Here is a 12,393-nt window from a genome sequence, read left to right on the forward strand (position 1 = left end):
TCCTTAGCTAAGTCGTCGACTTGACCCCGCAACTAATGAGTGTTGGGGGACCGATGGTCACCTTCCACGCCTCCTCTAAAAATACCCCTAATTTATAGTTGAGTGCCTTATCGAGTCATTCATACAAAAACATTGCATGGCCTTCATTCGAGTTAAAAAGAAGCAAGTTTGGGCACTTGGGTTGCTTAATTTTGGAGCCCACACAACTTCCCCTTAATCCCCTGAATGCCAAATTTGGACCTATAGGAGATCAAGGCGAAGCAACCTCCAACCAATTGGGATGGTCTCAGGAGTGGGAGCGCATATCATGTCAAATTTACCTCTAGCTACCAATTTGTGGCTTCTTGAGAAGATATCAGAGACGAGAAGAAGTGGGAAACAAATCACAAAACACAAGACATATGGCCAAAGAGATGAGTCTCTCCCAGAGTTTACCCATTTCTTTTTTCGAAAATTTGACTGAATGACTACAGAGAGTTTTAACAATACTTACACGTAGACCTAGCCAATAACTCACGCATGCCATACATGGTCTCACATTTCAGCCATGTCGCCTCACTATCAACACCTCCTTGTCTATATGTGGGGTGTGAAGGATATGTCTGACACTAAATATATTTCTCGGCCATATTTTGCAAGGAGACTACAATTCCTTCTTGCTACTACTAGTTTTGTTAAAGCCTCATCTCCTTTGGAAGTTGATATACTTGATAGAAAAGCCAAACAAGAGGGCGAAAGCCACAGTGCATCCCATAGTCACTATGGCAATCACTCCCAAGAATTCATGCCTGAAACCATAGTAACTCCTCAGGAACTCTGCTACAGTCTCACCAGTCTCAAGTTTCTCCTCGACGTCCCCAAATTGTGAAGCAACCAGACCATATAATGTCCATGCAACCGGGCATATCCAGTAATACCAACTCCACCAGATAGGAATTCTCTGCATCAAACCAAAAATGTGTTGTGAATCAAGATATATTCATATAGTTGGTAGGAGGAATAGAACCAATTGAGCATAACTATGTCTGGTGGGCAGAGATACTCACGGAAACTGGGATGAGAAAACCAGAGAACAAGTTCCATAGGCCATAGGATGCAGATGATATAATTGCTGCGATACCACCACTGGGTGAAAGTCCCGCTGCCATCATCCCAAAGAATGTGAAGTACAAGAATGTGAAGTACATGAAGAACAAGTACCAAAAGAATTTTGTTGCTGTCCACTCAAATCCTATCATTGTGTATACCAAAACTCCATAAATAAGAGTTTGAACGAGTATGTATGGGAGCTCAATTACAACCTGCAATCATAATGACAATTTCATCAAGTCATTCGAGATATAAAATATAAGTACCACACAGTATGCATGAGTGAGGTGAATTAGTCACCTGTGCAAATGTATACGGCAGGGATGAGTACATTCGAGTTGCTCTTTCCTTGTAGAACACTATTCTTTCCATTGCAATCACCGGTTGGACACCCGATGCATTCGAAATACCGATCATTAGAATGGCAGCGTACATGGACCCCATGGAATTGAACAAATCTTGTCGTCTCGCTCTGTAATTAAGGTGTAGAGAAATTTACAATGTGGAGACCACAATACAAAAATAAATAACAATCAGGTGATAATTGAAAGACCCACCTTTTCATTCCAAGGTCCCAGAATACCGTGCCAAAAAGCAGTGCTATGATTATGGTGATACAATATCTACTCCCAGTGTAATGAATATTCCTCCAATATGATAAGTTTTGCTTCCATAAGCATATTAAGAATTGCTTCACTAAAGATTGTGAATACTTATCAGGAAAATGGAGATCAGTTGAGCTAGGAGGAGGCATACTTAGTTCCTTTATCAAGGCCTTGTTCTTCCTGAAATTATAAATAGTAGTGCTGGAACATGTCATGTGCATACCAAAAAGTAGAGCAAAATAAAATTAATTTGATTTTTGGAAATATCGCCCAAGTAGAGGAAACATGTGTAGCGACAAAGGGCAATGGAGTCAAACCATATGATATGACATTATGAGTTACTAGACCTAGAAAATATATATGAATATGATGCAAAACTAAACTAAGCAGATATATGAACTACAGGTGTAAAAAACACTTAGGTTCATGATCCATCTTAAGCCGAAAACAATTGACAAATCCTTAAAGCAATAATTAACTATTGATTGGGCGTTGTTGTTCTCTATAATTTCCAGTTACACACTGGAATACTAGACAAGACATGGCAAAGCTAATTAATGACTACAATATTCCCATATTGTAATAATAATTTTCTTCCTCACAATAATAAGTAGTAGACATTTTCCATTATGATTCTAGAATGTAGCTAAAAACGCTTCAAAGTAGTTCATATATCTAAATCATAAAATAAAAACGTGAACTGCAGCTACCAGAATATGCGCACCAAACTGAGTATAACTTGTTCTATCTATGATCTTGTGTTTTCGTGAATAAGAACTAGTGCACCCAACCAAATTCAAATTCTATACACATTAGATGCCTTTAAACACAAAAACTATTTTGTTGCAAACTAAATCATTGCGATTGCACCTCAAATTTATAGTCGCATGAAACTACCACTAATAATAGGACATCTTTGTATACTAGAATATGTACATGCTTCAACCCCAAATTATTAGGAAGTTACCATACAAACTATTTGGATGAGAAAACAAAAAATGAAAGCTACCAACAATATCACTAATAACTAGCAGCAGGCCAACTAGCAGCATATACCCCAAGACCCTAGAACAAAGTAGTTGATCAAGATCATCACACAAGCAAAATCTTCAGACACCTTATGTAGAAAGAATTACCTCCTTTCGGTCTTACATACATGAATTATAGGCAAGACAATCAAGCTAGTTCACAACATAATTCTGCATTGACTGGCCATCAGATTCTAACCACTAAGCAATTCTTAGGACAAGTTGGCATAAGGCGGTAGATCATTCTTCTATAGCTACTATATTTAAGAGATCCAATGTGTTTTGGTACCTTGGATAGCTTGGGTAGGTACATGTTCTAGCTTATAATTCTACTCCAAACATAGTAATAAGTTACATTCTGTAGATAGTAATAAGTTACATTATGTAATTAGGACTTTCTTAGTTCCTAAAGGTAAAGGATTATTAAGATGCATAGCACTTACTGATATAGCTCTGATTGTTTGAATATGACAGAAAGATTAATCCCCAACATCTGCTCTTGTACTGTTGAGGTCACCTCCAACATCCAAGTTGCGGGGTTATACCCCTCTTGTATTCTATTGACGCCAATTCCCTGAATAAACCAAATGCAACAACAATTTCACTCTTGGCAAGTTCCGTGAATCTATAGAGCAGTAAAAAAGTATTTTTCATGCTTTTGTTTGACTAACCTCAAAGTATGTGATCATATTCAAAGATTGCTCGCCCAATGGACCAACATAGATCTCCTCCCCTCCTCGGTTTAGTAGAAAAAGCTACAATTCATTGAGAATAATATGACACAAACTTAAAATTCAAGACACTACAAGTTGCAGCTAGAAACAACAACTTCATTACCTCGTCAAAAGTTTCAAATATGTCTATGCTTGGCTGGTGAATGGTGCAGGCAACAGTTTTACCAGTGTCCACCAGGTTCCTGACAGTCCTCATTACAATTGCTGCAGCCCTAGCATCAAGCCCCGATGTTGGCTCGTCCATGAAAATTATAGAAGGATTAGCTACAAGCTCTACTGCAATGGTCAGCCTCTTTCGTTGCTCACTTGAGAGACCATATCCTCCAGGATGTCCAACTTGTGCACCTTGCAATGATGTGAGCTCCAAGAGCTCCAACACGTCCTCAACAAATATCTACACATCCAGAAGTTGACAAAGAAATTAACAAAAATATGAAATAAAAACTCAGAAGCAAATAAATAATCTTTGTTGTTAATTTTTTCATCAAACTGACCCTTCTTGTTAATGAGTCAATTTCTGATGGCAATCGAAGCCACGCGGAGAATAGAAGTGACTCAAGCACAGTCAAGTGTGGAGAGTGGATATCTGACTGCTCACAGTATCCAAATATACGACAAAAGGTTTCTTGCTTCTTTTGGTAGCCCGAGATAGTTATTGTCCCCTCTCTATAGCCTCCGGTTATCCTTCCTGCTAACACATCCATCAATGTTGTTTTTCCGGCACCACTAATGCCCATTAATGCAGTCAGCACGCCTGGTCTAAAGCAACCACTCACACCCTTTAGTATTTCCAAACTATCTTTTGTCTCACCCCGCGCTTTATTTTCCTGAAAAATGAATGCCAAAGTAAATAAGCATGGGGGAAGTATGTTTCGCATGCTACTTCTTAAAATTTATCTTGAGATAATACGAGACATGTTGTTTTACCTTTGGCATGTCTACTGAATACCTTATGTTGTCAAAGGTAAGTGAAAGTGGCACAAATGGAAGCGATACCCGTCCGTTGTTTGTAGGACTCTCCAATTCGTTCATTACTCTTTTCTGGTGAGATCTTTTTGAGGGAGCATCCCTACTCAGTTTTCCAATTTTTTTGTCTAGTGCCTTGTTTGTCAATGATGAAAAGCCTCTACCATATGCTAAAAACAAGAACAAACCATCTTCCTTTAGAATTTGTGTATCTAGAAACAAGTTGACGCAATAGTGATGCAATTCAACGTACCTTTGAAGTATGTAAAAGCCGCGGTGTAGAGGCCATTAAATATAATTGTGTATCCAATTAGTACACCTAAGCCAATCCAGTACCATTTTGCCTCCACAAATATCCCTCGAGATTGCAAGATACTTGTTCCTAATGACTCTGTTGACCCAGGAAGTGCCTGAAAAGCCAAATGTTAAGTTTGTTAGACTGTCAACCATATTTTTTTCTATAAGTTTAAAAGTTCTTGGTCTCGAGGTGTACTTTACTCCAGCGATGAGATGTAAATTCATTTGTCGAAATTGCAGTTTGTGCATACATCAATGGAGAGATCCAGTAGCCAAGCATCCAAAACTTGTTGAAGTTTTCTGAACGGGAGAGGGAGCTAATAAGAACCACAAATTTAAGAAAAGTACAAATTATGGAAAGACTACTAGTGGAAAACTTACCGCTAGAAAGTAAAAATCCACCTAAGAGCAAAAGCAAAAGCATTGTAAATGTTCCAAAGATGTTTGCCGCAAACATGTTTCTCGTTACTCCAGCAATCAACCGGAACAAGGAAGATGACATCTGACTTAGTGCTAGAAGCAAAAAATATTGCTTGAAGAACCTGAAATGTGTAGAACATTTTTGTTTGCCCATTTATCATTTATTGTGGGTTAACATAAAGCAGATAATTTCATTGAATGGGAAATGCAACAAATACAATTAGAGTGTGCACCTAATAGACTTAACATGTAATGAAAGCGTAAATCACCTCTACAAATAAACTCATGAACCACCATAATAATAAATAATAACACCTATTATGTTTGTTTAATCAACTTGTTGTATTCACTTTCTTCAAAGTTGCTTCCATTTTATTTTCTTCCTTGAATAAAAATGGGGTTTCCTAAGTTAGCGAGTCTTGAAATCCCAACAACATACACATCCAAAGTGCAACAATGTTCAAACAAAAATACACAAGCAATACTACAATTTATAATTATATATATTATTGCCAAAAATACTTAATATATTGAGTACAACACTTTTTCAGCTAGTTTGCAATGTTTCTAAAATTTAAAGTACTAAAATGTTGGATATGAGAAATACGCAAATGGAAAAAACAACTTAGATTACGCAACAAAAATTTGAAACTAAACTCTGTGTTCCAGAGATCAAGAAAAGGGAAGCAAACTAGATTGATAGGTCAAGGCGAGTTTACTTGACAAAAATGATTAGAAGAAGCAATATAAATCATGAATACCTTGTTATGAGGAACAAAACCTTGATCTATTCCCAATACTCTAGGACAATATATATGCATGCACAAGGAGATAAACTAAGAACAGAAAAAGCAAAAGGAAAGAAAAGGAGACGTAATATAATACACTATATCTCTCTAGCAAATTCAACAAATATAAAAGTAACAATTTATAGGATGAACATCAATGTAGAAATTAGTTTTTAGAGCAAACGTTTGGACCAGGAAAAACTGCACATAATAGAAAAACTTTGCCATTCATTTGTAATGCTCACCTCCCAATATTTGGGTCAAACCCAACTGCATAATATGTCATGGAAACCAATATTGTGATTTCAATAAGGGTGATGGGAATCTTAAGAATCCATGTAGGCAAAGTGTACACCCATGCCGGATAGAAAACATCCCTTTCCTTAAAGAAAAGTGGCAGTTTCATTATAGTTCCACCAAGGTCACCTAAATTGCTGAACATGGTTTCACCCACAAAGAAAAACAACACCCCCAGATATAACCCTCCATCAGTCAATGAATCACGATGCATATTGTTGTTCCAGAAGATTGTTAACGCGATGAATGCTATCATAGCCATCTGTCACAAGAGTATTCATCATAACCAGTAGTTGTTTGCATACAGTTTAACTATGAAAATTGTGCGCCATTATTCTGCAACAAGTATTGATTATAGAGCAAAGATCTGGCATGATCCCACTTTGAGACACTACTAAGAACTTGTATTATTCCTTGAATTTCTTAGAACTTCACATTGTCGAGATATTTTATACTAAATACTACTCCCTCAGTTCCAAACTATTTGAAGTTCTAGGATTGTCCTAAGTCAAAAAAATTAAGTTTAACCAAAGCCTTATTTTTGCTAAGGTGTACAATGTCAATTATAATAAAACAAGAAAATACTATTTCATAATGAATCTAATGAAGCAAATTTGGTGTTGTAGATGTTGAAGTATCTTTATACAGACTTGGTCAAACTTACTGAAATTTGGCTTAGGAGAAACCTAGAGCTTCAATTACTTTTGGAACAATGGGAGTAAACCTTTTAAAGTACACCTTTTATCTGTACATGTAAGCCCATGTAGCATCTATCGGGTGACTCTTTTCCATCGCCTAATTTGACCTCATGTATTCAGGACCTGGGGTTAAGTTTCCATGTCACGTAATACTATATGAGTTGAATGGCCTTTTAAAGTACACCTTGACATGCTAGGACTACTAGATTAGAACTCATATGACTTGTTTATGCTATGTTCACAGCTAGCTTGGTCTATTCGTGTGTCAATCATGTTAAATAACTAGTGTGATGTTCAACTTAGTTGAATTGTGTCATGTTAGGTCCATAGAAAGCCATATCCGTATATTTGGTCTGACTAGGAGAAAATTGGTTGGTGAAAAGCGTAATGTATCACTATAAACATATTAAAAAGGCATATGGGAACTAATATATTCTTGTCAAAAACCATGGGCAAAGTCTTGAAGAAATGAATGTGAAAAACAAAAGAATAATTTATATTGGGTGAAGGGGGGGGGGGGGTATGAACTCACACGTGCAAAATTAACCATGTATAGGGACGAGTTCCTTCTCATAAGTAGGATTTCTCTAGCAGATATGGCGTTGACCAACTGCCGTTTGCTCACACCATATTTTGAATTGGTTAGAGCTGGCGACAAACTCTGGTTCTTCTCAAATGGGATCTCAAGGGCCTTTAGAATTATCTGACCAACATGAAATGTATGAAAAGCTTCTGCAAATTTCTCCACGGTGATGTACTGATAAGGTTCACCAGCCCTTGTCCAGTAGTGCTTTTGATCTTTAATTGAAGTTACCTTTCAATCAAATAAAAAAAATAATGTGAGCAATATGCTATGATTTAATATATATTTTTGACATTTGCGAAGCTAAGATGTGTGTACTTCTAACAAGAAGTCAGCAATAGCTTTTCTCTGGGGACATCGGAAGCCTAGGGACTCAAAAAACTCAATCACGTTCTCTTTGGGCCCTTGGTAGACAACATGGCCCTCTGACAGGAGCATGACATCATCAAAAAGATCATATGTTTCAGGTGATGGTTGAAGTAAAGAGATGACAGCTGTTCCCCCAAGTATGTGGACCAATTGCCCTAGGAAATTCACTATTTGAAATGCAGTTGAGCTGTCAAGCCCATTCGAGATCTCATCCATGAAAAGGGATCTCGCTGGACCAATGAGCATTTCTCCTGCAACCAATCAGATATGTCAAGCAAGCATAAGTGTGTTGATCTGTTACTACAAAATAATACAACTACCAATTTGGCATGACAATTCTCCTGCATATGACATTTTTTGAGGAACTGAATAAAAATCCTCTAATTTAAATGCCAAAGTCATACAAGTAGTTCAAAAAATAACATTCATTGTTGCGGAAATTTCAATATGTAACATGGGAACTTCTTGTACAACATACCTATTGTGACACGTTTCCTTTGTCCGCCGGATATACCTCTTGCCATGTCATTTCCAACCAATGTATCCGAACATGTATGAAGTCCTAAGATCTGAAGTGACAGTAAAGTGCTATCAAATAGAGTAACTCTAATCTTAATATGTAAACTGAAAGTGTACTTATAAAAGTTGAAGAGTCGTAGAGAACCAAAAGCCCATAAATCAAACCTGCATTATATAGTTTGTAACTATGTTGCTCTTTCCTCCAATTGCAGATTCCTACAAGAATGAAACTATGCATCAAAGAACATTGAAACAGTGGAAGTTTTGTAAGATAGTACTCAATGTGTCAGAAACTATGTTGATGTGAGCATGTGACACTATGGAAGAAAAATAGAGTCGCTTTACAACTTGATATAAATGATATATTGTTAGATCAAATTGCTGGAGCAAAATACTACACTGTTGTTTATGTCAGTATGCGAGAGAAGGTGAAATCAAAACACGCATGTGGGCCAATACATCCTAAAGCTTGCTTTGGTGCACCACCGGCAAAGTTTACAACTTTCGATGCAGATGCATGATTTTGAGATTAAAACATACCTCTTCAACCATAAGGGTAGTATTGTCTATTTAATTAATCGTGTTGTTGAGAAATTAACTTGTCGAATTGATTTCCTTATCGAGCTGTCTCTGGCCGTCAGTGTTCGCACGAGTTGGATCTAGTTCAGTTACAGATAGATTCATTTTCCAAACTGCATCCCCTAAATCCAGTTTAGTTCTCTTTGCCTACGTCTTTGATCTAAGGGCGTGGCCGGCAGGCGGGCGGGCGGGATAGGACACCTCGATCAGGATCACTAAGATTCGACAAGGCCATTGATTCCTCACACAATACATGCACACGAGATCGACGAAAGAAGAGGAAGATAGATGGAGATACATGTTTTCGTTGCTGGCTATTAGAGACTAGACAAACGAGCGTTCTTATGGATTTGGATCTAATTACCATCTACTCCTTTCGTTTCAAATTAGTTATCTTAGATTTGTCTAGGTACAAATGTATCTGGACACATTTTAATATTAGATCCATTCGTAACTAGACAAATCTAAGACAACTAAGTTGAGACGAATGTAATTATTTTTCAGCCGGGCTGATTAGTCGAGTACGGAAATGCCCTTTTAAGTTATTTTTAGGAGGGGTGTATTGAAGCGCTCCTCCAAAAGAAAATTGTTTCAATTTTTTTTAAATGCATTAACAAAAGATACATAGACTTTAGTTTTTCACCTTCATGAACACGTCGATGTCGTGCTCCGGCGTCAGGTCCACTTCCCTCTCCCTTTTCGTCAGCTCGGCTAACAAATCTGAACAGAGCACACACGTTTAAGACACACTACAAAAAGGTAAGAACGAACAAAATTACCCTGCATATAGTACACACTCCCTCTGAGCAGGTGCATAGAGCGTGCACTTGTTTCTAGGTTGTCGATTTGACTAACTAAATATAAATTATATATCACCAAAAACATATCATTGGATTCATATATGGATGAAGTTTCCAAATATATAAATTTTGTTCACATATTCTCTCTCCGTTCGGAATTACTGCGACAAGTAATTCGGGACGGAGGGAGTAGTACATATTTGGCTACTCAGATTAAATTGTTGACCTAGAAGCACGTGCACATCCTATGCGACGGAGTGCTATTTATCATCTGAATTTTTATAAAGTGGTGACTGATAAAACAACAGCTGGTTCAGGGTTGGCTATTATTTATTTTCAGTTACCCTGACGGTCACCGGTGCCTTGACACTCGGCGGAGAAGGCGAGCATCTCCCTCACGGTCATCTCCCCGGTGTGGAGATCCTCCTGGCTAACGTATGCCGCTGCCTTCTCGGCGACGAATTCCCCCATGTCGTGTCCATTGTAGGTCACCCTCCCTGACACCTGCATTGCTTTATTTAATTATTAATAACATAAATTACTTACAACAAGTTTTGTGTGGTTAGAAAATGAGCACCGACTTTTTCAACCAACATTATATTTTATCGACTTAAAATGGAGCATCAAGATGATACAAACATAATAACCACACACTCGGTCTTTGTTTTTATATAGTTAGGATGCGCACACAACCAACACAACACACACATAGAAAACACGCTAGTAAATAGTAAAGTTATACAAGACCAAAGTTGTGGGTAGGCGGGGAAAAAACATATGATAGAAAAATGAGCATCAACTTAAGAGAGAAGAAGAGACCTTGAGTCCTGAGTCTAGCATCCGTCCGGCCAAAGCCTTGAGCAACGTGGTCTTCCCAGACCCTGGCGACCCCAGTAGCAAAGTCATCCTTGAAAAAACAAAATCAAAATGGAGAAGAGAAAAATACGCCCATTATGGCACAAAACATGAAAAACCGAAGCTAGCTACCATGATATGTTATGATGTTATGCAGTACCTGCGTGGCCTGATGATGGCATTGGTTTCATGGAGCAGTGCATGCTTCGTCTTCCAGGTGTTTGGTACCATACGCAACGTGTTCGCCACATCCTAACACATCACGGTCGGGAATGGAATTAATTATTAACTACTCTCTCTGTTGAGATAATATCCAATGGATATGTATAAATACCATAAGAGCGTTGGTGGCGGCGTTGAGGATGGTCGGCGTCGCGTGGCTGCCGGCGGCGTAGGCCTCCGCCTCCACCGCCAGCCCCACCGCGCGCACCTCGATCGTCGGAAGCTCCATTCCAACGCTGCAAACAAGTTGATGGAAACAGATTAACACTCGTACGGTCGTACGGATGAGACGATCCATGATTATACGTGTCCAGTTCAGGACTTTTTTACTATTATGACCCTTTCAACAAACTTTATCACAAAATGAACTCGACGTAAAAGTATTTCACGATCTGACCCTTTTAGCAACGTCACATCCCGCGGCGTTTCTGCCCAACATAGAAACGCCGAGGTAGCTAGCGTTTCTGATAAAGAAGAAACGCCGTGGTAGCTAGCGTTGCGGACCAGGTAAGAAACGCCAAAGGCGCTGGCGTTGCTGCCCATCATTGAAATGCCAATGACCATGACGTTGCTGCACTTTTCATGTGCATGTAAAATGTGGATGAACAACCTAACTAATAAGGCTAATTAATTATGACCAAAGAGGGCAGCAACGCCATGGCCATGGTTCCTTGGCGTTTCAATGATGGGCAGCAATGCCAGCGCCTTTGGCGTTTCTTACCTGGTCCGCAACGCTAGCTACCTCGGCGTTTCTTCTTTGATCAGAAACGCTAGCTATCTCGGCGTTTCTATTTTGGAAAAAACGCCGCGGGCTATGGCATTGCTAAAAAGGTCAGATCGTGAAATACTTTCACGTCGAGTTTATTTTGTGACAAAATTCGTTAAAAGGGTCAGAATAGTGATTTCGACCTCCAGTTCGCATGCACGTACCGGCCGAAGCGGTTCTTGATCTTGAGCAGGAACCTTTCGTGGTCGTCGCCGGTGAAGCCGACCAGCTGCTCGATGAAGGTCTTCGCCTCCGCCTCCGTCATGACCGCCGCCTCTCCTCGCTCCGCCGCCATTGCCCCGTGCCACAAGAGTAGGTGTACAACTAGCTCCTCCACCAAGCAGGCCTCTCGCTTCGCGTATATATATAAGCTAGACGAGTACTAGGAGTAGTTGTTAAAAAAAAGGAGTGCTGGTCCTGGTTAGTTCGTTCACTCTGTTGGCCGTCCTTGTACACAAACAACTCTAGTTGATCGTTTCTCCAGAGGATTACATTTACGTAAACTTGGAGCGGAGGGATGTACAGTCCAGTTCTTCTAGTGGTTGACTGATTGTTGGGGAAATAAGTCGCACGAAAAGTCGCAATCACTTGCCGCCTCGACGAAAATTAAGCCATTGAAATGCATTAGTTTGACATTATTCTGCAAATATATTTGTATTAACAAATACGTACGCAAAGGACAAACGCAAGACAGTGCTACCAACCGGCATCTCCGTGATCAGAGATCCAGCCAAAATATTTTGATGGATGAATGCAATTATTTCCTTGCGTGGATCTC

The 12,393-nt window shown here is 39.1% G+C and overlaps 1 protein-coding gene across 1 annotated transcript; it reads right to left on the bottom strand.

Annotated features, from left to right (window-relative positions):
• Window positions 1-682: 682 nt before the first annotated feature.
• LOC123133774 (ABC transporter G family member 37-like) lies at window positions 683-11,910 on the bottom strand. Its single transcript, XM_044553181.1, has 22 exons — window positions 11,780-11,910; window positions 11,037-11,085; window positions 10,592-10,679; window positions 10,117-10,290; window positions 9,616-9,692; window positions 8,559-8,609; window positions 8,353-8,443; window positions 7,824-8,125; window positions 7,455-7,736; window positions 6,173-6,486; window positions 5,101-5,261; window positions 4,916-5,019; window positions 4,676-4,832; window positions 4,384-4,634; window positions 3,951-4,283; window positions 3,560-3,850; window positions 3,394-3,477; window positions 3,166-3,296; window positions 1,647-1,874; window positions 1,390-1,561; window positions 1,047-1,301; window positions 683-940 (listed from the first exon to the last, which is right to left on the bottom strand). Exons 1-22 carry the CDS (start codon window positions 11,908-11,910, stop codon window positions 683-685), a joined length of 3,984 nt encoding a protein of 1,327 aa, XP_044409116.1.
• Between the last annotated feature and the right edge of the window lie 483 nt (window positions 11,911-12,393).

The sequence above is a fragment of the Triticum aestivum genome, chromosome 6B (assembly GCF_018294505.1).
Source record: "Triticum aestivum cultivar Chinese Spring chromosome 6B, IWGSC CS RefSeq v2.1, whole genome shotgun sequence".
Taxonomy (NCBI): domain Eukaryota; kingdom Viridiplantae; phylum Streptophyta; class Magnoliopsida; order Poales; family Poaceae; genus Triticum; species Triticum aestivum.

What these genes read in the sequence shown, in the direction of transcription:
- LOC123133774 (XM_044553181.1), bottom strand. Translation starts at nt 11,910, where the DNA reads ATGGCGGCGGAGCGAGGAGAGGCGGCGGTCATGACGGAGGCGGAGGCG. An exon ending in TTGCTGACTTCTTGTTAGAA is followed by an intron (nt 7,737 to 7,823) that starts GTACACACATCT and finishes TTTGATTGAAAG; the next exon opens with GTAACTTCAATTAAAGATCA. An exon ending in TTGACTCATTAACAAGAAGG is followed by an intron (nt 3,851 to 3,950) that starts GTCAGTTTGATG and finishes CTGGATGTGTAG; the next exon opens with ATATTTGTTGAGGACGTGTT.